Source organism: Anser brachyrhynchus (assembly GCF_964034855.1).
Source record: "Anser brachyrhynchus genome assembly, chromosome: 1".
In the NCBI taxonomy this organism is placed as follows: Eukaryota; Metazoa; Chordata; class Aves; order Anseriformes; family Anatidae; genus Anser; species Anser brachyrhynchus.
The window spans coordinates 42,644,587-42,669,605 of record NC_137694.1 but is presented as its reverse complement, the minus strand read 5'-3'; the positions used below and the strand labels follow the sequence as shown (position 1 = coordinate 42,669,605).

At 35.7% G+C, this 25,019-nt stretch overlaps 1 protein-coding gene across 6 annotated transcripts in view; it reads left to right on the top strand.

Moving 5' to 3' along the window:
• PPP1R12A (protein phosphatase 1 regulatory subunit 12A) overlaps window positions 1-24,119 on the top strand; it is a gene marked incomplete at its 5' end in the record, with an annotated part of 129,615 nt that extends 105,496 nt beyond the window's left edge. For 4 of the 6 annotated variants that reach the window (XM_080604877.1, XM_080604880.1, XM_080604881.1 and 1 more), the window contains 8 exons: window positions 524-642; window positions 1,353-1,418; window positions 7,649-7,665; window positions 8,925-9,066; window positions 9,771-9,875; window positions 10,795-10,842; window positions 15,272-15,322; window positions 21,965-24,119. In XM_080604877.1, coding sequence (XP_080461003.1) covers window positions 524-642; window positions 1,353-1,418; window positions 7,649-7,665; window positions 8,925-9,066; window positions 9,771-9,875; window positions 10,795-10,842; window positions 15,272-15,322; window positions 21,965-22,051 — 635 coding nt within the window. In that variant the 3' untranslated portion in view covers window positions 22,052-24,119. Of the gene's footprint in view, window positions 1-523; window positions 643-1,352; window positions 1,419-7,648; window positions 7,666-8,924; window positions 9,067-9,770; window positions 9,876-10,794; window positions 10,843-14,174; window positions 14,206-15,271; window positions 15,323-16,968; window positions 21,930-21,964 lie in introns of those variants that run through there. The other 2 variants (XM_080604878.1, XM_080604882.1) reach the window with 2 other exon arrangements.
• Between the last annotated feature and the right edge of the window lie 900 nt (window positions 24,120-25,019).

The following is a 25,019-nucleotide window of genomic DNA, read 5'->3' as shown; positions in this document are numbered from 1 at the left end:
AATTTTATTCTTCCTTAGATGGGAAAATGAAGAAGACTAATGAGAAAGGGGACTCTAAGGAGGACTTAACAGACTTTTAAAACATTTTTTTAACAAGGAATTTTTGATGTAAGCAAAAAAAAATCTTGTTTGAAGGATGATGAACTATCTTATACTTATCTTTTGTACTTTTATATAACTACTGACACAAACGCTAATGAATTATTATGTGAAAGTTTTAAAAATTGAATTTTAAGTGCAATTTGTGGTGTGTTACTGTTACACTGAAGCATTTTGTTGAGGTAACTGTTTAGGTGGAATTAGTATTTTGAAATTGCTGTTCAACAATTGGAATGGTATTTATTTTAGAGCTGTGTTCTGAGGAATGCATATTACAGCAAACCATGTGGTGAGGTTTGTAGCGAATTTATTTCAGGTAAAAATATCAATTGTAAGCATTTTAGAGACTGAGAAATATTTCAGTAGATTTTCAGAAAATCGGATTGTCCCATACTTAAATGAACAAGAAAGTTGTCATTAACAGAAGGGGGCAAAAAAGAGGAAGAAAAGGAAGAAGATAAGTCACAGCCTAAATCTATACGGGAAAGGCGGCGACCAAGAGAAAAACGACGATCTACAGGAGTTTCTTTTTGGACTCAAGATGTAAGTAAAAGACTGCTGCTGCTGATTTATAGCAATGATGCTGATTTGTAGCAATATGGAATGCATATAGTATATTCTTAACATGGAGAACAGTTTAGAATAATAGAGTATTTCACTGACTTGTTCTGGAGAAAATGGTACTCATTCATTCTCTGTTTCTCCGTTGTGAAGCTTTCAGGAGCAAATTCAAAATCAAGTCTAAGTTACGCTGATAATGCTGAAAAAAATTCTAGAATACTGTAATAACCTTAACGTAATAGAATTAATCATAATCTTAAAAAAAAAAAAAAAAAAAAAGGAACAATTCTTTTCTATTGCATGCGTACCGAAGCTGTAAGAATGAGACTCATTATCTGGCATGTTACAAGTAGCTATGTACTTAAAGCTGAAAGAACTGTTGTCAAATTAGGAGGAGTATCACCAGTGTTTCAGCAGATTACCTTTCCCTTTTCTTTGTCGTAGGAACAGCATATAATTTTGTAAAAGCAAGATTTTTCAGTGCCAAATGCAAAGCTCTGTTTCCTCTGCTGGTACTGAAAGCAAGTGTTTGTCTGAGAATTTTCATCTTACATCCCATATATGCTCTGTATATTTTAGATAGGTAGAATTCTACTACTCGTAGCTTTTGATATTAAAAATCTAGAACACATTAAATTCTCAGAAAGCTTTCAGCAGCTCAACTGTTTTTCCTCTCCCACCTCTTTCACCAGAGTGATGAAAATGATCAGGAACACCAGTCTGATTCAGAAGAAGGAACAAATAAGAAAGAAACTCAGGTAATTAAAAAAAATGGTAACTTTATAACATATATCCTAATTTTAAACTTTCAGTGCAGTTGGATTCAAATAAAGTAATGCATATGATGAAGTCCTTATGAGTGCTTTCTTAGTCATAATTTGATTTTGTGTTTCAGTGCCATTTCCTTTGCAGATTTATAGTGAAAATCTTGTCTTCTAGCATATTTATGAACTGCAGAATTTTATAACAATTTTAATGTGTTAACAACAGATAAAACTGTCTTTTTTCTCTTCCATTCTGATTATGTAGAATTAGTACCCAGAAGGTGTTGGTGAAATTTCTGACATATAGGTCAGGGACATGTTGCAGCAAGTAACTGGAGTGAGTTTTCAGATTCTACCATGCAAATATCTTTGTTTCATCTGCTCTTTCATTGAAAATAAAATGATGTCCTGTGACTAATACACACTAGAACCTTTTTAAATTAAAAAGTGGTGTTGATAATGTAATTAACGTCTAATGTGAGAAAATATTAATATAAGAAAGCTTAGAAAGTTAAAGAGCACAATGCACCTGATTTCTACATTGAAGAAAAAAGATTTCTGAACATCCTAATTCAGTATTGTTAGTTTTGTTAAAAAGTCAATGGCAAACAGTATAATTGGCTTGATTTGATGTGAAAAATCCTTATAAATTGATGCATGAGAGTGGGATGAAGAGGGCTTAAAAAGGAAGTAGCAAATTAAGCTATACTATAAAATGGTGTAGCAGAATGTATTTCTTTTGACCCTAATCCCTGGAGTAACACACTAGGGAATCAGGGTCATTATTGAGTAATAAAACTCAAGTGATGTAAAAGCTTCCATTTTATGTCCTTAACTGGTTTAGATGTTGGTTCGTTCCATCCCCTTTTGTTTTGCTGTATTTTTGATTTCCCTGTCATGTTAACATAAACGCATAGTCGTCTTTCCTCTCCTCCCACCCGTGGCTGTTGTTAGATCTGTAATTATTAGATCTGTAGTTATTCCATATTCTATTCTGTAGAAACTTGTTCTGCTAGAGTGTAGTCCTTGTGATAGAATTAGACTTATATAAAACTACAGTGAAGTAGTGGTAAATCAGGCGCAAAACAGCTTATCAGAGCTTTAAAACGTTATGTAGATTTTAAGTAGTTTCCTCTCTTTGATGAACAACTGCTTAGAGTTTTTCAATGATAAACAAAGAACTAAACAACTAACTTTTTACAGTACAGTATTTTGCTGCCTCTAGAAAAAAGAAGTGGAGTAGACTTTGAGCATTCTAATGGCAATCTGTTACCAATTATATGACAAAAATTTTTGATTTTACATAAACTGCACTTTTCTTTTTGCAGTCGCTAAATCCACTTACAATTGACACAAATCTTGCACGTTTTGTTGTAGAAAATTCATGATTATTTGACTATAAATCCTTTTCATTTTTGAGAGAAGGAAAGAGATGGAATAAATTAGAATTATAACATTCAGACATTTAGAAAATATTTATGTTTTTTCAGTTGTACTGAATATTTGATGTACTACTCAGAAAACAGAAGTCTTTGGAAAGACTGAAATTCTCTGTTACTCCCTTATGTGGTGCTGCTGTTGGTTTTTTTGCTTGTTGAAGCTCCAAGCCAGAAGTAGAAGATGGTAACTATAAACTTTGAAGAGCTTTGGCGGTAACTCAGGAATTTAGAGGAGGTCAAAAACAAGCCTTGCACATGCTACAAAGAAAACTAAAGGGCCTTAGACAAAATAATTTCTAGCCTGAAATCTTTAAGGAACTTGACAAATGCTTATGCTTTTCATTTCAGAGGTCTTTGAAAGCACTGTCTTACAAGATTTCAGTTTGTACTTTCTTGTTCCCTATACTTTTGACATCTCAGTTGATCATTAAAGGAGAACAAAAAGGAGAACTATTAAAATGAAGTCAAATTTTGCTAGCACTATGACAGTTGGAGGCTGCTGTAATGAAATTTTGTTTAGGCTTTTGAGTGCTAAGAGATGAAAAATTCTTTAATTTGCAAAACAAATGACATGTTACTTACAGGAAATCGTTGTTCCTCTAAGAAGGATAATCTTATGTTGTAGGAAGACAGTTCAAATATAAGCAAGTCTGAAGATCATTTTGGCAGCTGGGGGATTTTACATAACAAACTGTTCCAGTGAAGCCTCTTTTTCAGTTACGTTTTTGCCTTTATAATCCAACAGTCATCTCATGGATTTCATTCTGAAATTGAGACTGTGAAGAAATAAATTGTTTTTGTAGACAAGTAAGTTTTACCAGTGTAGCATTCTTGGGAAATGGAGAACCTGACTTGCACCACCTTGTTTAACTTTTGGTTTCTAGGAACAGTTATGTCTGAACTCTGGGGACAGAAAGAGACGGGAATTAGGAACCGTGCTGTTGGTAGCCAGAGTGTGCCAGAAATAGGTATAGACCTTTTACGTGTGGGTAAATCTGACCTGAATTTAGTAAATAGGGAACAACAGAAAGTAACGGATTGCTCAGTCTTAACCAATATATAGGCATTTGTTATGTCACTGAAGAAGAACTATTTTTGAAAAGCACAACAAATTTCCAGGAAGGTGAAAAAACAGTTTTACCAGAACATAGTTCAGTAATAAGTTTCCATAAAGCACAACTTTGAACGTACATACCAAAGTGTTCTGTGGAACAGCTCACATTATTTTCAAACATGCCTGAACAGCTCTCTTTCTTGGCTGGCTGAAGGGGAAGATGTATTTAGATTACTGATTTAAGTTCTGTTGATGTGGTCTTCAGGAATTAGTATGATCTCTTCCTTATGATAATTAGATTTTACTTTGAGTTGAACTTCATCTGTGGATTAAGATTCACAAGATTTCTTTGCTTTTTGAAGTTATTTGGGCTAGCAATTTGTCCTTAAGCAAAAATAGCTCAAAGTATGAATATTGAAATCTGATTTATTATTAGTGGAATGCTGACCAGAGAGTCAAAAAGACTTAAGGTATAACAGAGTTGCCAAGTCTTGTGATGATGTGGAAAGTGGTGTTTGCTGTGCTTTTTAAAATGTTATTCCCCTTATTGCTGCTTTTTTCTCAGTGAGCCACCTTGTCGTTCCTTTCCATTCTAGCCATTTTTTGTTCATGGAAGTATGTCTTCTGTTACTGGAAATGGTGCCCCTGTGGCACAGTAAGAGATAATGAATGAAAAAGAAGCCAGTAACTTGTAGGAGATGAGGAAATTAGGGGTAGAATTCAAGCACACGAAATCAAGGGTATTTGAGAGTTCAGCTTTTCGTGGTATGAATATTTGCAGGGAAAAGAATATGGAATATGTGTGGTGAAGGAGAAATAACGTGTACTTGAGCAGGAGATGAGAATGGGAACATGATCTGTTAGAGAAATGATCTGTTTAAAAGTGGGCAGAAGACAGAGATATCAAATGACAATGATACAAATTGTATTACTTTTATTATCAGTTTGTCCTGTTTTCATTAGCGTTGAAGCTTGGAGTGCACTTGAGCTACACTCAGAAGGATACCTATAGAGGTGTGGGGGCAGCATAAAAAAATAACGTGAAAACAGCAAAACAAAAATCTCCCCTGAGATAATGTATTTAAAAAATAATTACAAATTTAAATAGGCACTACAACGGTGGTTAGTTTATAATTAAATGAACTGAAATTTTATTTAATGCAGGATCAGATATGTGACTTCTGAAGGGTGAAAGATAGCAATATTAGAATAATCAATGTCATTAGCTCTTCTACTTCTGCAGGAATAAACATGAGAAACTGGTATTATTAGCACTGGTTAAACATTGTACTCAGACTTTGTTTCTTGGTTTCATGGCTGTGGCAGTTTTATAGAAGTACTCATTTACCCAGTGTAGACAATTCATGAAATTAATATTTTATTTCCATTACTAGAAGTTATCCTAACCTCACCAAAATGTGACGTATGTCTGGAAGCCCAGTGTACATTTTCAAATATACAGTGTGTTTGGGGGGGAGGACACTCTTATGGTCAGTACAAACTGATAGCTTAGGGTTAGTATTAAGTCAGCTGGTATAGATGAGGATACGTACGCTTTCATTTTTCCTTACTCCTTGCGTGCTGCTTCATGTAACTTCACTGTCTCACAGTCTGCTCAGTTCTGTGAATGTGTTAAGAGCACCCATCTCATGTAATTTGGATGTGCAGGGATATATATCAGTGTTCGCCTCATTTGTCCTCAAACCAACTTTATGCAAAATCCGTAGACTTAGAGTTACAATGTAAAAAAAAAAAAAAAAAAAGTAAAAAAGTAAACTGTGAAAAGTTGTGACTGAACTAAGAGAAATCAAAGGGAAAAATGAAATTTAAAAAAAAAAAAAAGATAAAACACCACTCCCCCAAAAAAACACATTTTGTGACAAGTGAGGGAAAGAAGAACAGGCACGTGCTTGAGAAACGTGCTCCTCTTCCCATGAGCTCTGGGTGCTGGATACTGCTTGAAGCCCAGCAGCAGGGCTTCACAGCTTTCAGGAAATGGAAACTGCTGACGTATGCTTTTCTGATGCTCATGGAGTCCTTGCCTTGCTGCTCAGATTCCAGATCTCAGCCAGGAGAATGGGAATGGGCTGGGTCGTTGCTTTCCTGTCTCGAGCAATCAGTGCTTCCCCGTCTCCAGGACTGTCTTATGTCACCAGCTCCTATGGTCTCTCCCTGCAGAGCTGGAAAGTTCTGTTTGCAAAATGTTCCGTGTGTGACTTAATAACTTGCCTTTCCATTTGGGAAGCTGTACGGCAGCGGGTTAATGGAGATCCGTGAGGCTTTCACATTCCCATGACATCATGGGGAGCCCACTAGAAGCAAGGAAAAACAGCCTTTAGAACCCTCTTTGTTAAGAAATAATGCAGGAGTGGTGTCATCACACTAGCTAAAGGGTAAAAGGCTTAGTGTTTTTGTTTGCATGGTGTCCCTTCAAGGTAAAAAGAGAAAACCTAAAGTCTTTGTGAACAAAGGATCCTCTGTTTGGTTGAGAAGGAAGGAGTAAGCAGTGGGAAAGAGGTTTTTGTAGGTCATCAGTTATGGGGTGGAATTCGGTAATCTCATATGGATCTTAATCTTTAGATATGCAACATACGGTTCATACTTAGGTGGAAGTTAAAAATAATGTGGCCAGTAGCTTAAAAACTAACCAGGTGTAGCTATGTGACACTTAACTGCAATGTTTTCTACAAAAATCTCTTAAGTTCTCAGCATTATTCATTCCCTTACAGAAAATAACAATATTTTGATAGGAGTGGTTAGTCTGTCGCACATACTTTTGATAAACCATGTGTAGTAAATCCACTTCAAGGTGTCAAAGGGGAAATTAAGTGTGTTATGGAGAATGTGACTATTGTGACAATGTAGGTTAAAAAAAACAACACAACCTCCACACCCCCACCCCCAAAAAACAAGCACAGGAGAAAGCTCCAGCCACTGCTAGGTGAACATCATTGGAGGATATCCAGGGGAATATACGTCAGTAGAGTGAAATGTCTTCACTCGAGATTATTATAAAAATCAGAATAAATGATGAATCTGTATTGACCACCCAGAGGGGAAAAAGGCTTATGTGAGTGATGTAATGCTTCGAGGACACTCCCTCAGTCCTAAGTCATCACTTTTAATGAAATTTCACTCATCAAGTAAAGTGAATGTACTGTCTGCCTGTGGATGCGCCTGTAATGAATGAATGAATTAATACAAAAAATGAAATTACATAATTTAAATTTAGTCTAGTAAGTGCTTCCTTATGTAGTTGGTATAGCAGCTAGTTTCCCATTGACGTATGTTGACGCAATGATCTTGTAGCTTATTTTACAGTATTATTTTAAGCTGAAGTCATTATTATGTTGACTTTTCAAAAACATTATTGCTACTGTTACAGAAGAAGAAGAGGAATAGGGAATTCAGAGAACAGGGTCCCCCCTGCTGGGGGTCAAGTCGCAGAATGCACCAACTGCTGAACTGACTGTTATGTTAAGGACAGTCCAGAATTTTAAAGTGTAATGCTAACATCCTTGTAAACCATATTCTGGCAAACACGTTTCTAGCACATACTTCTCTTCTGTTCTAGACAACAATATTGCAACTTGACAATACTACTGGATAGCATATGTGCTGTAACATAATTGTTGAGTTATGCTTGTTCACAGATTGTTAATATATTTTATTTAAATAAATTACTGATATGATCTCTTCTTTTTCTCTCTTTTTACCCTTCCCAACCTCAGAGTGATAGCCTTTCAAGGTATGTGTGATTTAAGTAAATTAATTTAAATTTGTTACACTTTTTAGTCACATATTCTCACTTAAATTTATGTACAAATTCAGCTTAACCTCAGTATTGAGTTGGGTTGAACTTCAAAAGGCATTAGAGGCAGTTAAAATTTGTGTGGAATATGGTTGTAGACATACAGTTCTGTGTTTTTTTCTCCGTTTGTTTGTAGGACACTCAACACTAGGGAATGTATTTGTAGTGCACTGAAGGCAGGCAAGGCATTTTGTGGAACATCATGGATACGGATGGTACCATTCCCTACAAATTTGTCAATATGAAGTCAGCTTTTACAAAAAATTAAAAAGGAAAAAAAAAAATACTCTACTGAAAAATGTCTAAGAAATCTCGATAAAAGTACTACAGCCTCTGAAAATCAGATTTCTGTACAATTTTTTAAAAATGAAAATGTAGAAATATCAATCATTACAAAAAAAAAAAAGGCTTGCTTTTGATTTGGACCTGTAGAATTAATTATTATGTTCTGTCTGTGCTGAAAAGCTGTTAAATATTACTACAGCACCTAAACCATGAAGAATGAGCACTGTGAAAATGCATAAAACTGTATTAATATTGGTTGTAATTCACTGTTTCACTGTTTAATAGGATAAGGACCTTGCTGTAGATTTGTTTTGTAAACTGCTTCTGTTGAAATAGGAGAATTCACAATAAGTAGTTTGGAAATCTCCTTCATTTCTCTAACAGAACTTGGAGAATTCATCTTGGATGATATTTTAGAGATTACTTTTTAAAAACCCTTCAATTAAAGTACTACATTTAAAGTAGTACTGCAATTAAAGTACTCCTTGCCAGAAGTTGGACTCAATCATTCTTATGTGTCCCTTGCAACTCAATATTCTATGATACGTTTTTAAGAATAGTTCTTCAAAAATAAAGAAGTAAAATATCTGAACAAGCAAAGTCCTTTAAGACATTTAAATATCTACTTGATTTAAATATTTTAATTTATTTTTTTAAATTTCTCAGCATAAAAGGCAGGCATTTATGTAGCATGGTGGGCAGTTTTAAAACATTTTCAGTCAGAGAATTTTGAAGTATACTGAAGAATACGGAGAGAATTTGCGTTAAATTAGTATGCAGTGGCTTAACTAAATATGTTACTGCAAGTGGCTGTGTTCAGTTGGGTAATGGTACACTCACAATATCTGATACAGTGAGTAGTCTCAGTTTGAGTACAAAAGCAAAGAAAAATAAGAACTTTTCTTTTACAGATACGATACAGGATCACTCAGCGTGTCTTCCGGTGATCGTTATGATTCAGCACAGGGGCGATCTGGGTCACAAAGTTACCTTGAAGATCGAAAACCTTACTGCAGTAGACTAGAAAAAGAAGATAGCACTGATTTTAAGAAGGTATCTGATCCAGTGATTTTGGTGTGAAAGTAATACTTGATTAATGTTTTTCATAATTTTTTTCATAAATTGGAAATAATCTCACATTATTTCACAAATGCTGCTTAGAGCAACTCAGCTTAACGGAGGAGCAGAGGAACCACTGCAGTGGGGGAATACATACATTACAAAACAGTTTATGGCTTTTGCACTGAAAAAAGTGCAAAGGAGTTCAAAGTGCAAAAGTTCAAAGGCAAGGGAGAAATCCTGAGGAGCAAAAATGTATATTTTTATGATGAATGCTATTAGATTGTTTTTGTAGTTGATTGTATTATTAATACTGCTTTATACATGCATGAAATCCTATATTTGATTTTTGGTAGCTTATAAACATGTAATATAGAAATTTGTTTAGATCTTGCTTTAAAATAGAGGAGGAGTTTGTTAAGAAAAAAAAAAGGTGTACTGTAGTGTCTAATCTGTGATATATGTGGGGTAAGTTGTATGCTCCCTGTGCAAAGTTGCTTTTCTCTATAGATGTCTGGTAGCAGTTCTTTAAAGTGTTTGCTAGTTCTAAACATCTTTAAACTCTATAACTGATTTTTACTTCTTAGACTATTAATGTATTTCTTCATTTTACATGCAGCTCAGACACAGGTTTTAAAATGTTCAGCTAATGTCACAATTCTTATTCAGTGTGTTTTTAAATGAATATTTTGTCTTAGCTTTATGAACAGATTCTAGCTGAAAATGAAAAGCTGAAAGCACAGTTACATGATACCAACATGGAACTTACAGATCTTAAACTACAGTTGGAGAAGACCACTCAGGTTTGTATAAAACAAAAGGCCCATACTTTGCTGACAAAGTAGATAGCAAACTAGAAGCACCCCAGCATATGGGTTGCTATTTACTAGGCATCAGCTTTGTTTCTTATTCAAAGATGGGAGTGAAGAAGAGTACCTCTCTGTTTCTAAAGAAAAAAGAGCACAGGATTCTGGTCTTCAGCTGTGAACAAAATGTGTGAGACCATCTCCTGCTTATTTAAGTACTGGTGGTTCTTGCCAGCATGTATGTGGAACTTCTTTGCAGGGTAGGGATAAACGCTTTCTACACTGTTAAGCCTATGTTCAAACTGTCAGTCTGATTTGATTAATTAATTCATAAACCTGCTGGCAGATTGGCATAACCTGCCAGTTCTTCCTGGTTGGTTAGATAGTCTTATCTTAAAACTGAAGAGCAAATAGTGCACTTCACTTACAGGTAACTGCTCTCAGATAACAGTGCTGCATACAGTAATATTATATATGTACACGGAAGTGAAATTCTTCTTAAATTGCTGTAGAAAGAACGTTCCCCTTTCTCAGATCACATTTGCCACAATTTACCTGTGTATGTACTTCACTGTCTTCTATATGCAACCTGTAAATATCAGTAAAGTACATTTAAAAAGATGTTTGTTTTGTAAAGCTTTTAGATAGATATACTATATTGCTCCTATTTGCCAAAGGCTACGTAAGATTAAATTACTTAGGGATGGTCACAGAGGAAGTCCGTGATAAATCCAGCTCATTCTTTTTTATTTCAGTGTTACTTCCCTGAACATATTTTAAACTGCTTTTAAAGACATATTTTGGACAGAATACAGTAGTAGTTGCCCTTAGCTGAAATGTCCTTTTGTATTACTTTTTTTCAGTTTTACATTGTTTGAGAACAAGTACCAATGTCTCTATTAATTCTGTGTTTCAGAGACAAGAAAGATTTGCTGACAGATCAGTCTTGGAAATGGAGAAAAGGGTGAGTTTCTGCCAAATATCTACTGAGTAGTCCAATACAGGCTTTGTTTTAGTTTGTTTTTCAACCCCTGGCTTGGATATATTTTAGTGGGAACAGAAGCCTTTCTTACAACTTTCGTTTTTTAGAAGATTTGGGGATTTTAGGTTTCAAAGTGGCAATGAATGTGAGATACTGTGAGATGGAATTACTCTTAAGAAATGCCTTCAGGTTGTCTGTTGGTTTGTGATAACCGGGTTCTAAACCCCACTGCCTTCCAGGATTCTGCCGCTTGTTCCATCTCGTCCAAAACAATATTGGCTCTCCAGAGAGTTAAGCAGATTCGGAGCGTCTCATCTTTTAATGCATTTCCAACGTTCAGAGACTTTAATTTCCTCAGAGCTTTCCGGAGGCATGTGTGTCGTGTTACCAATTGTTATTGGTAGTGAAGTAGCTGTTTCTACCCCACAGACATCAGACCTCAAACCTGCTAATGATGTAAAATTAAGCATAGTCTGTCTCTTTCCTTGTACTGTAACTTTTCCAGAGGGAAAATGACACTGTGTTGGGGCGGAGTGGAGGCAAATGAACGAGCAGTGTGGGAAGAAGGGCATTAGGGTGAGAGACAGCCCGAAATTGACAGGGAAAGGAGATGTGTAATAAATCCACATGTGAGATAGACTGCAGGAATTATTTCAGAAGTTGTACCCATGATAATTTAGGCTGTAGTTTCATGCTAGCTTAAAACCCATCCCGAGTTCTGCAACAACTTAAAGAAAACTCAGTTTCTTCTGTTTTGATCCTGACTTCCTTTATGGCCACATGTACCTTTCTCCTCCCCTAACCCTGGAGTGACGCATTAGATACTTCAGTGGGAAGAAAACTAAATGGACTTTGACAGTAATGAGTGATATGGTATATATTTATTTATCCCTGGTAAACTTCATATTTATTAGCCTGATATGTTTATTTTCCAGTATTTGACGTTTAGAAAACACATTCTAAAATGTAATTCTGCAAACCTATCTGGTAAATAAACAAACGCTTGATTTTACAAGAGGACATGGAGATGCAGAAATGCTCTCAGGCACTTCCTGAAGTTCTATTATTTTTATCTTAATAATCTCACCAGATAATTGCAGCGGCCTTTTAGTGCCTATTTCTTCTTGTTTTTGTGGCATCCTGCTGTAGGCAGTGATTTCATCAGCAGAAAAGTTTCATCAGCAGCTTTAATTGGTTTCTTCCTTGCTATCATGGCCACACAAGTGGACATTTAATTATTTCATAGATTTAGCTGTATGCATTACTATACAGGTTTCATACTGCAGAATATTCTGTAGTGTACATCTTGGCATTATTTCAGTTTTACTGTTTTTTTTTTTTTTTACAAATTTTTACAAAATTACTGTGCTACTTTTTCCCAAAAATAGGCCACTGCATTAAGACAATTGGTTATCATTAGGAATTCTTGCACCTTTTTCTCGTAAAGACACTTATTCCAATAGCAGAAATGTCTTTCTGAAACGTTACTTTTTCTGAAGTTATTAATACCGAAGCTAGCAGGTAAAAAGATAAATAAAATTAGTGATAATGCTGCCTGGCTGAAACATGGTTTACACAAGTTTTAGGATATGTTCCTTGTATTTTTCTAATTTTAAATTTACCTCCTTTCAGACAAGAATTTAAAACGGGAATTTATTTGTGAATGTATTTTCCTCGTTAGAATCTGGAGCTGGTTTCACTTTGAAAGTGACTGAAGTGAGATTATCAGCTGCTGCTTATCAATAGCTGATCTCTAGAAATAAGCTGACTAAATTCAGTTCAGATGGTGGGTCTTTAAGAATAATTGTAAAGACATCTATCTATGTTTGAAGTAACCATATAAATGTAAGAGGTAAAAACAAACTGTAGAGCTTTTCTACGTATACTTTTCCAAGTATAAGACTTCAGTAAAATAAAATATAGAATTAAAGATGTTCATATAAGTACATAGAGAAAAAGGGAGGACAAAAGTAAAGAAAAACCTGAAGACATCTTTGAACTATGATATTTTCCAGTTGAACCGTACCTTTTCAGTAAAGAAGATGGGAACATTTATTAAACCTAGAATTTCACTGTGACAAAATTTAGAAAATACAGATTTTTAATTTTATTTGAACTTAGCCTTTATACATTGGTTTCCATGATGTGATTTGATGACGCTTTGTCGACATTTTTAATTTGAGGATTAGAAATAAGTACATAGGCAAAAATACAGTTTTTGTCACTCTGAAACAGTCTGTCACTCTGAAAAGTATGTTAAAAGCTCTTTTCAGAATTTCATATGACATGGTCGCATGCAGCTCACACTGCAAGATTTCAGTATAGATCTAAATTGGAGATATGTTTAACCCATTTCTTCTAAATCTAGAATTCATCACCTGGGAATTTGTTTTGGGGAGAGCTTATTGTTTTTATATTACTGAATAAACAATATCTGGGTTTACTTACTTAATTTTATAACTCTGGGGTCAGTTTTTCACCTGTGTATATCCACGTACCTCAATCTCGCTGCACCAAGACTGTGGTTTCTGGTTGCTTCAGTACATACAAATGAGCTATTGTCTTTTATAAAATGAGAAACTGGTTTGTGCTTTTTTTTCATATTGAGAACTACAAATGTTCTTGGCGTACCTTAAAGAAATGTTGATGTATATCATAAGATTTTACACTGCTTAAGCATTTGAAAGCCTTTTTTTGAGTCCGGGGACTAACCAGATAATACTGGCAATTTTTCCTACTAAAACTCTGATGTGTTGTTTTGTTGGCATTTCTCTAGCCACTTCCTAGCAGAGTAAGAAGGAAAAAAAGGAAACAGCTTCATCTAATTAGAGCTATATATTTTTGCAACAGATCTTATATCTAAGCCAGTCCATTTAAATGTTTCCTTTTTATTATGTGAAGTATGCAAAGTTGATGAAATAAGGATTTTATTTTATTTAACTGGTTTTTATTGCTAATAGTTATTCTTAAACAAACTCAACATGTTAGGTAAGCAAATGCATCAAAAGGACGAATGGTTTTTAGTCCTACAAAACAAGTAGGTAACTAATAACGTTCTAAGTAATGTAAGATGGTGTGGGTTTTTTGTTAGTCACTTGCTTACTGCAGTTAACTCACTGGTACTTACTATGCCATTACTATCAGTCTTTACTTATAGGAAAATTAGTAGCTTGAAGTAGTTAAGTACATTAAGTACTAACAACTGCAGTAATCTATTACTTTGATAAACTTTTAAAGTTGTATTCTAAAATGGGAAAATGTTGGGGAATAACTGCACTATGATTAAACTAAATTAAATGATTTGTATCTGAAAGGTGACCGGCAAGAGTCAGTATCTACTGGGCGGTATGATCTAACCAAAGTTTTACACACCTTAGTCAATGCTGCTTGCTGTTTGCATAACACCATTGTATGCAGATGCATATGTACACTTTGCAATAATCTGTTGCTTTTGCCTTTCACACTTTGGAAAGATCTGAATGTAGAATAGTGAATAACCGCAGCTGCTTTTACATGAGACACACTGCATTGTCTGACACAGAAAAGCAAGCAAGCAAGCTATAAACCCCTGAAGTCTACTGCATTAGCTGTTGATCTGTCAGATGCGTTGAAAATGAGGTTTAAACAAAACAATATCATTTAGAAATATGGTAGCATGTCTGCACTGCAGACTGCAGCATAGTATAGAAAACCCTAAGCTAATTTTCAGTACAGTAGCTTGGGTATTCTGATCAGTGTTATCAAAACAACCTGAAGTTCTTGACAAAGGCTAATTCCTCCTGCTTCTCAGGTAAAAAGGGAAAAAAAATCATACCAACTATACTATACTAGAAACGCAGAAAATATTCAGGAAACATTTACTCAAGAAGCAGGTGGTCTTACGTGGCTAGATTTCTTGGTACTCAGCTGAACTCACATAACGTAAGTTTGGGTTGCATCTACACTACGTTGCAGTTTATAGTGTGGACAGATCCCACTGAGCTGAGGCAGATTTTTCAGCTACGTTTGCTTGTCTATGAAAGCTTACGCTTTTGTGCTTGTTTCTTTTAATATTCTTGTTTGTTTCTGATCATTTTCTGCATTTCTTGTATATTAAGCTTTTATGGAAACTTAGCTTATGAAAAATAATTCCAAACAGTACTTACAAACTGTCCAAGTTTTTGTAAAGGAAGGGGTATATTACAAAATAGGACTTGATGTAAATTTTTATATCTCTTCCTCCTAAGTTATTGAAATTCAATATTGAAATATTTTCTATATATCACGGCCATCACAAGTTTCCTGTCTACACTATGCTTCTGGTTGTATGATCTTTGAAACTTGAAGTATTTCACAGTTATCACAATATTTACAAGCATTAATTAAAAAAAGAATAGTATTGCTCAGTGTTAACACACATTTTCTGATTTAGGAAAAAAGAGCTCTAGAAAGAAGGATATCTGAAATGGAAGAGGAACTGAAAGTAAGTATTGTTAAACTGTTGTTAACATGGTGTATGATTATGTCAGTGGCATTAAACAACACTTAGTCTAGCAATATTACTGCTCTCTATAATTTCATTAGAAAATAAGTAAGTTATAACCACATCTCAAAATCACTCGTTTCATTTAGTTTGTAGTGGAGCTGTTTTTCTGGCATAAGCAGTCATACATATAGGACTTACTTTCTAGGAAGGTACTGAGGCTTACACTTCTATAACATATTGGCTGACAAGAAGCATTTGGAGATGTTTGCCGTGAAACATGTTTTGATCTAATCAAGACAGAATTGCCATCTATGTTTTTGATGCAAAACTCTCATATTTTAATAATTTAAAAACAATTGTATTATATAGTTCCATAGATTAAGCATAGATAATTCTGTAGATAAAGCATTAAATGTTGCTTTGCTCAAAAAGCTTAATCTCATTAATTTATGTATTAGGCAGCACATTATCAATATCAAAAGAAAAACCTTCATTTGTATAGAATGAAAAGTAATGAGTTTTTAGTTAACAAAAAGCAGCAAATTTAGATTTCAGATGTTGACAGCTAAGTACCATTTACCACATGCACTGAATAATAAAAGTTGTGGTATGACTTTTCTCATTTCCTGGTTTATCAACATTAAGTTCTTTGATATAATTAAGAAGACAGAGAAGTCCTGCAGGTTCACTTTGGATATAATATTGGACAGAGCCAACCAAACTGATAAAATTAAACTGTAACTAGACAACCAGTGGAACATGATGAAATAGAAAACATTTTTGTACCCCATAATTTTAAAGCAGTACCACTGTTTTGACATTTGATAGTTGTCATTGATTAATAAGTTTCCTTTAAAGCTCATTTTTGAGCTCCCTCTGGTGCTTGAAAACTGCATTAACTTCCAAATCCTTTTCATTAAAATACTTGTAGTAAGGTTTGTTGATACAGTTGAGACTGACGAGCAGTGGTAAACAGAAGGCAACCACAATGTCTATAGCTCCCTTGGATTCAGGCCAAGGTAGTTTCCTGTAAGGAGGGGAACGCAGTGTCTGAGGTTCCTTGAGGGAGAGGTCTTTAGAAGTGAAATATGTAGAAAGCTAATTGTGGTATAGGAAAATAATTATTTTTAAAAGTGGAAGACAGGGTATGAGTTTCTGTCACCAACCTGTAAATTTCTGTTAGGGATGGTTGGCCTTTTTCAGAAGCTTACATCTTGCCTTTTTCAAAAGCTTACTTTCAATATGCAATATGTGAAGGTTTTAAATTAAATATTAATACTCTTCCTGACATTTGTTGCACTCTCATGCACAAGTATATGTTAAACATATCATTATTTACTGACTTTTGAATAGGAGATTTAGTTTGTGCAATTGGGATGTTAAGTAAAGAATTCCAGGAATAACTCTCATTGTTAATGTATCCTGAACTGTTTTGGAAAGCTGTGACTAATCACTGCTGGTTCTTAGATTGCTTTTCAGGAATGTGCCACTTGCTTGATACTTTATTTTCACAGCAAGTTATCTACTTTAAACAGGACTGTCTCTTCTAAGTTTTCTTTCAATTCTGTTCATCTCTTGTTCTTTTCAACATAATATATGTGTTTTTTTCCCCGTTTTCACTCCTATTTCTTTGATTCCTGCAGAACCTGCAACAAATAAAGCAGATTCAATCTTTGAGACACATAAATGAGCGCCTGGTGACTGAGAATAGGGCCTTGACCCGTGTGATTGCCAAACTGTCAGGGTCCTGTAGGCAACAGCGTTCTGTGGACTTGTAATTCCTTCCTTCTCCTTTGTGTAGCCAGGCAGGTGTTGACAATAAGTTTGTGCTTGGGCAGAGTTTTACAATTAACACTTGTGTGTTCAAAACTGACTTACTGCTCGGTTATGGAAGTGTGGCTAAAGCATGGTGTCCAGTGTACCAAACAGAGATGTCACAGATACATTGTTATGGTGTGGTGTTGCCGATACTAGCACTGAAGCTTGTCATTTTTCACTTGAAGCTAAGTTGGCAAGGATTTCGAGAGACCTTAGACATGTTAAAACCCTGGGCAACAATTTGAAAGGAGTTGAGTGCACACTAGGATAAACTGAAGTCACTCCCCTGTTTTGATACTTGAGTAAATGCTCAAATTGACAGATTTGTCTTTGGTTTTCCAACAAATTGAAAGTGACCTTTTCATGCTGCAATATAATTAAAATGCATAGAATTGATACAAATCTTGTCAGAACTAAAGAAAGTTTGAGAAACGGTTGCAGTACTGTGCATTTCTGAACAGTTGCATTAGCAACTTAGTTTCTTAAATTTGTCTGATTTAGTGTTTAGAGGGGACCAAAGTTGTCATCCGTTAAAATATATCAGACTTTCAAGACAATTGATATTTTCTATACTAACTTCCTGTGCAGTTCTGGACAATCCATATTTTTATCTAGACTAAGCTTAAAATACCCAATTTTAGCACTAAGTCAAAAGTCAAACTGATTTATATTGCTATATGTGTAGGCATTCCAGTCGTGGACCACAATCCTATCATGCAAGGACGACACAAACACCCTGTCTAGACTGTCAGATTGAGCAAATCGATTGCCCTTTCTTCCTTCTCTTATATAACAACTGCATGGGGTGGACGTTTCAGTGAGGTTTTAAGATCTGTAGGTGAAAATAAAATATTTTTTATTCTGCACAGTGGCTCTTGCTAACCTGCTTCCCTTTGCTTACCCCCCTTCTCTCGTAGAAGCAAGGAGATGAGCATACACTTTTTTTCATTCTGCTCAGAGTCAGATCTCAGGTTTTCCCCACTAAGAGGTATGAAATAAATAGCAAATTTATCCTTTGGCTTTATGTCTTTCTGAAGTTGACCTAACAATAGGATGCGGATAGAAAGGTTGTTCTTGGTCCAGGCCCTGCATTCCTGAGCATTCCCTTGTGTTAACCCTTGCTGAGTGAGTCAAGTCAGCTCAGTGACGTGGCTGAAAAGAAATCCCTTTATCAGTTTTATGACTTGATCCATCTCACCCCAGCGTGGCTGGGTTGCTCAAGGTAACACACAGAAAGCAGCAGGAGCATATTGCTGCAGGAGAAGGGAGAGGTGTCCCTTTGGGGCAGCTTGTCTTACAGCAGCTTCAGCTAAGCATGGGTTTCCAACACAACCGAGCTTAATCTAGTGACTGCTGTCCACAGCCACACATCCATACCATCTTTTTTTTTGCTAGTATTGGCATTCCTTTAACCATGTTAAGCCATTTTAGGATGTTAAACCATAGAAAACTATTGGCGTTCCTTTTTTGTAGGGGAATTTTTCAAAGGCAGATCATTGTGGAGCTTGAGGAGCTGGGCTAGCGAAAGACAAGCAATGGAAACATAGCAGGGAGGCTTGATATTGCGATGTAGCTTAACCACAGCAGTGTGCCTGGTTAATCTGAACAGGTACCTTAGCAGCTCGTGAGCTTTCTGTAATATTTATTTACAAAGCTGTTTTATAGGTACAAACTCTTATATCCTCCAGCAAACACAGTCATTACTACTGAGTTGGCTCCACATAGATCAGGTGATTATTGAAAAATTATTTGATCAGCTACAGTACTGCAAAGTTCATATCTAGTTATATAATACAGATAGGCAAAAGTAATATAAGTAGTATTATAAAGTAATATAATTATAAAATTATAACTATTATGAGTAGTAATGTAAAGTAATATAATACAGATAGTGCATTTGTAATCTTATTCAAGAATCTCATCAAGGCAAGCTACTCTATTAATTTAGTGAAAAGCAAATTCGAATTACAAAGTATGTAATGGTAATTTTAGTGAATTTCATGAAAAGGTTTTTCTTCTGCCTCTGCACATGAAAGGCATGTGGTACCACTTCATAAGTCTGAGTACCATAGGAATGCACTGCTCCAAGAAAATTGCATAATATCTTTGGCTGGGTTTAGTACGTGGATTTTATGTTGGGATTAGTATAGATGGGAAGTATAAGTATTTTATGTTACTTGAGCTTATCCTTTCTGATAAGTCTCCTATTACTTACAAATCCTTTTGTCTCCTGCCAGGCTTCCCTTATTCTTTAGCAGACTCATAACAAAAGAGAAAATACTTTTTTAATATGTATTCTACCTATTAGTTTAATCAGAATTAAAATCTACAGAGATCTGCAAGCATGTAATGGTACTGGATTATGTTAAAGCTCTAAATTTGAACAGTGTTGTTTTTTTTTGTTGTTAAAATTGTTCACCAGAAAATATATCAATTTTTGTGTCTGCCTGTTTGTATTACATATTATTGACTGTAGCTCCCTAGTCACTAAGCTGAAAGAGGACTGTGAAGTAACTGGAGTTGCTTTGAGATTTCATTGGAAGGCATACAAGGTGACGCTTGTTGAAATACGCAGTTAACAAGAACAAAGTCAGACTCCTTTGCTTCCTTGTGCATAGCTAGATAAATGCTTTGTGGTTCCACCCAGGATCTTTGGTATGAAGTCTGTAACAGAATGAAAAGTAGGAAAGAAAGGTGTTGGTTGCTTTTACCAAACAAATGGTTATTTCATTGTTTGCATATACACATCAGAACAACTGTAGGTTTATCCTAATATTACAGGTGCATGCACAAGTGTGTGGTACATGTGCCTGTTAACTGCATATGACCAATAGCACGTGTATCTCAACCCACAATATGGTGTTTAGATGGAGTCTCCAGATTGGTTCTTGCCCTCCTTGTCCTGATAGACCCTCTCTACTGTCCAGACAAGACACTGACCTGAGATCACAAAATCAAGGCATCAGAATGAAAAATGTGGGAATCATTTGATCCCTATATGTGTATATCTTAGAATTGCCTTGGATAATAGAACAGCTTTTTGCTTTTTTCCTCCTGAAGGCACTATTTCACTGAGTTGATAGCAGCATTAATTTAACTGTCCAAACTCACAGAACACAAAACTATTTCCTCTTACTCTTAGAGTTTTTGCGTGTGTGTTTGTGATTTTTCTCATTGCATTGTGAGTTTTTCAAAAAGTAAATTAATGTCTCTTCATAGCATATGCGTGATAAGAAGTGGTGATAATAGGCTATTTAACAGCGTAGAAAGCACAGATAACGTTTGAAAATTGTCAAATGATTACTCATGTTGCTCAAGTTCAAACACGTTGACATGATTTTTGAAAGTAATCAGTGTTTTACAGCACTTTATGTTCAAAGCACAGCTTTCTCCTGACTGTAATGGAAGCTGTAGAATTAAAGAGCTTTGATTCCTTGTGAAGAGCTCAGTGTAGGTGACTTGCCCTAAGCCACACCGTGGAGTAGAATAGGAATTCAGGTTAGCAGAGTTATTCTGTGGAGACCATCGTTTTTCCTCTTATGTTATCCTGTGATCTTCATTTCACATACTCTGGTACTTGCAGTTAAAGAAACTAGAGATCCTATAGCCTCAGTCATCCCTAGTACACCATCATGTTCCACTCTGTGAGAGGATCTGAGGAATCCTTTGGAGATGTGTAAATGAAGCATCTAGTGTAACGCATGGTTAATTAACCCCACATTTTAAAACTTCACAGTTCCTTCTGTTCCATAATAATGTCCTGAGTATCATGGAGTCAAAGGTATAATTTTGTTTGGATAAAGCAAAAACAAAATAAGTGGCAAGGAAATTTCATCATGAACAATTCTGTAGCCGTTGTTACATAGGTCATCGGTTGGACTTAGACCTCTTGTATGCTCTTGGACCTGAGGTTACTGAATAACCACACTGCAGGAATAGGCTGATAGCTCCTGTGTGAACGTGCTGCTCGAAACCATACACATAATGCAGCTATGAGTTTTATAGGTGGTTTGTTATCAGTGTGTGAACATAGATACTGAGAATTTCTGAAATTACCTCTAGCTTCTCGGACAAGTTATGTTCTACCAGTACAAGCCTCTGTGCACTGACTTGTCCTCCTTTCCTGTCTGATCCTGTCCAACTCTCACCTCACTTGGCTTCTGCCTTCCAGCTTTTGTGCTTGTGTGTCACCCATCTCCTGTGGCAAACTTAACTTGCCATCTTCTAACTTGTGTGCCCGAGTATGCAGCCTGGTGTTTCAATATCTGATCTTGTGTGAGCCATGCTATTCAGGGATGTGATCTCAAATTATAGGTTGTGCGCTTGAACACAAGTTTGGCAGTGATTGGAAGATAAAGGCAATGAGTTAATAAGCTGAATCACACTGTATCTGATCAGGATGAAATCATCCAAGAGCACAGTGGTAGATTTAATTAGCCACAGCATGTTGTTTTGAAACCACGCAAGTGCAGTATAGACAAGCCTCTTTAAATTGTCAGTAATTAACATTTTTTTGCTCTGCACTGAAATCTGGAGCATTTAATTTTCTTATGCTACTGTAAATGCTTTTGTGGAGAGGCTGCTCATCTGCACCACTTAGTTTTAATGTATCTAGACCAAGCAAATGAAAACCCCTAATCTAGAGCTCCTAACTGTATCGTGCTAAAAGGTGAGAAATTTCTGAACTGCTGATACGAAGGGGGACAGTAACTGCCAAAATACCTCAGCTGAATAAAGATTTTTATCCCCAGTGCTTGTCTAGTCTTGTTGCTTTTATTTAGTGTATAATTGCAAATAACCATTGTGTTTTGTTTTTGATAGATGCTACCAGACCTGAAGGCAGACAACCAGAGGCTAAAAGATGAAAATGGGGCCTTGATCAGAGTTATAAGCAAACTTTCAAAATAAAGGGTTTACTACAGCAGCAAATAACGGTATTGCACATCACTAGTAACTCCAGTGGACCATAGTATGGCAGTCACTGGAAGTGTGGGAAGATCCCTTGGAGACTGTCATTTTCAGATATCCTGCCAAAACGCCCTCTTACCTGTGTGTTTTTTGTATCAAGATCATTGTTTCTGTTAAAATGCAGCTGCTGAGAAGATAAAATGACTGAGAAATCTTGTTTACAGCTACAGCATAATAAGGAAAGTGTTCAAGGCCAGATACGCCTCAGATATTTAACCAGTAAGCCTTAGTTGTACATAAACACTTTTACATCAACAAAAGCTTTCAGCTCTCACAGAAGACAGTTACTCAATAATGTTTTTGTTGTGCCACAATTCCCAGGTTTTTTTCTATACTCAGTTTTTCTTTAAATCTTAAGTTTGGATTTTTTTTCCCTTCTAATTATTCATGTACCAGATTTTCTTGTACAGTGTTTCCACAGCTTTACCATTTGCAGAGACCACACACCCTTTTAAATTACATAACTGTGTAGCTACCTAGAGTTGTATTGTCCAACCACCTGGAACAGAGATGCTTGGTGGAACATTTGCTTTCACTGTTTGTGCAATATGCATTTATTTCCTATACAAAATGCTTTAAAAGTCAGTTGAAACTAGAATTATTTTAAGAGTCCTGTTTTCTGCCTTTATTGGTCACTTTAAAAAAAAAAAAAAAGTTTGTAGTGAAAGATGTTAGATCCTGTAATCGTCACATTCATTTGAGCAGGTACTGAGTGATGCTGTATATATAAATGTGTACTGGTTTGATTTTTCAGACCACCACGTGGCATGCTTGAATATATTTCCCTATTGCAAATGTCTGTTAATGCAAATTAGGCTACTCCAGAATAGTGTGTTTAACAAAGTTCATTAATTTTTATGGTATAAAGAATTTAGACATTGTACATTGTATGGAGCCCTATCTTTACAAAAGGTCTAAACTATATAAAATACTTTATTATCTTTTCTTCCCATTTTTTTCATTTGATAGTGTTCACCATAATAAAAATTGCATAAATATAACTGCTTCACTACATTTCACATACCTGTATTTATCTGAGTGCTGTCCAAAACTGTTGTGCTAGCCAAAGTAATGTTACTAAATCATTTGAAAAACATAACCCGTTACACTCACATTAATGTTTATATGCACTGTTGTTGCCATGTGAGAAGGCATCTAATTTGATAACACCATCATGTCAGACCATTTTATACATTTCAGTGGCCTTTAAAAACAAAAAAGTACTTAAGTGAAGATCGCTTTTGTTAGAAACAGCTTTTATATTTTCACTAAACCATTCAAAATACAACATCCTATTGGCACATAGTTTATTGCCTAAAACCACTGAACAGATCAGCCATTAAAACAAATTGTACATTGTAAAGCTTGTAGTAGCTATTGTATTATTGATTATATTGTATACTATATTAAATGTGAATTTGTACCCCTTCATTTAAAAAGGTCATTGTGTTCTACTGCCTACTTGGGGGGGAGGGTAGTTTTATGGGGGTGGGATATGTTTTGGTAAGGAAGACATGATGTCCTCTCTCTGTTGATTGGTTTTTTGAAGATGTAAGGTTATGCTCTTACTACCAAGCTCAGGATTCTTGATTTTAAAGGTACACAGATAGTTTGAGATATCTTATTGTAATTGATCTGTATGAGAGGTGGGTCTGAACCATAGGGAACTTCCATTGTCGTATGCTAACGTAAAATAAGCAAAGAATTGAACAGTTTGAATGGCTGCAACGTATTGAGTTCTGTTACAAGACAGTTAGGCATATTCTGGATTATATTTGGTAAAGTTTGGGTGCCTGTGAATGATTAAATAAGTGTTTCTAATATTTTAGTGTTTTATATTTAGGTTATTTATTCTTTATATCTAAAAAATGAATGGCTACTGTGCTATATTGATTTTATTGGTAGTACTGAGCAGACCTTGTATCTGCATGAAACTAGTTGCAAAACCCACTATTTTGGAAAAAAAAAAATGTATTTTGACATATACAAATAAAATGAATACAAACTATTTTAAATGTGTGAAAGTTTTACTGAGAAGTCATTGAAATTTGTTATGAATTTAAACCATGTTATAAGTTTGCTATTTAAATTCTTCGGTGGGCATTTTTCATTCATTGCGCTACTTGGATGCCAAGTTCAAGTACGTTTCAAAGATTGTAATCGAATTGTGATTATTTGCACATCGTTGTACATGCACATCTGTAAATGCAACAGTAAAAATGCCATATTTATGCAATCTGTAACAACTTGGACGAATGTTTCTATGTTTTACATAAACCTGTATGTGTGCAGAATCTGAGAACCATTTTTTATGCAATACTATCTGAATCTCACAAAGCAATTGCTAAACTTGTGTCACCATCATACTGTACTGGTTGTGTTGCAGACCAAACCCAGCCCCAGAAAATCATGCTACCACAGAGGCAAAATGGTAGCAGGGGACCACTTTATTATATAGGCGATGGTTTGCGTATGAGAAACATATTATTGCTGGCTGCTGACTCTGGCAAGCTTGCTTAAATGACTAATGGCTTAAATGGTAATTCCAAACAGCAACCTACATTTTCAGGGGACTTGTCCCAGTGTGGAAAGGAATCTTTAAGTGCCACAGTTTACACCAAGAACAGATGGAAGCATGGAAGTAGCTGGTGCTGGAGAGGAAGAGACAATGGGAACGCACAGAACCACCCCCCGCTGGTAGCAAAGCTGTCACCCCAAGAGGAGGGGTGAGCACACGTGGGGAAGCAGCACTGGGTGCAGGGAGGATGGAGGGAGTGTGTCTGTAGGGGCTGCAGGACTTACTGGGTCCAAACGCTAGCAGTTACACCTAGAGTAAGAGGCTCTGGAGATGGAACTGTGTTTTTACCCACCGCATCTCCCTCACCATGAACAGTTTCCTCTGGACCTT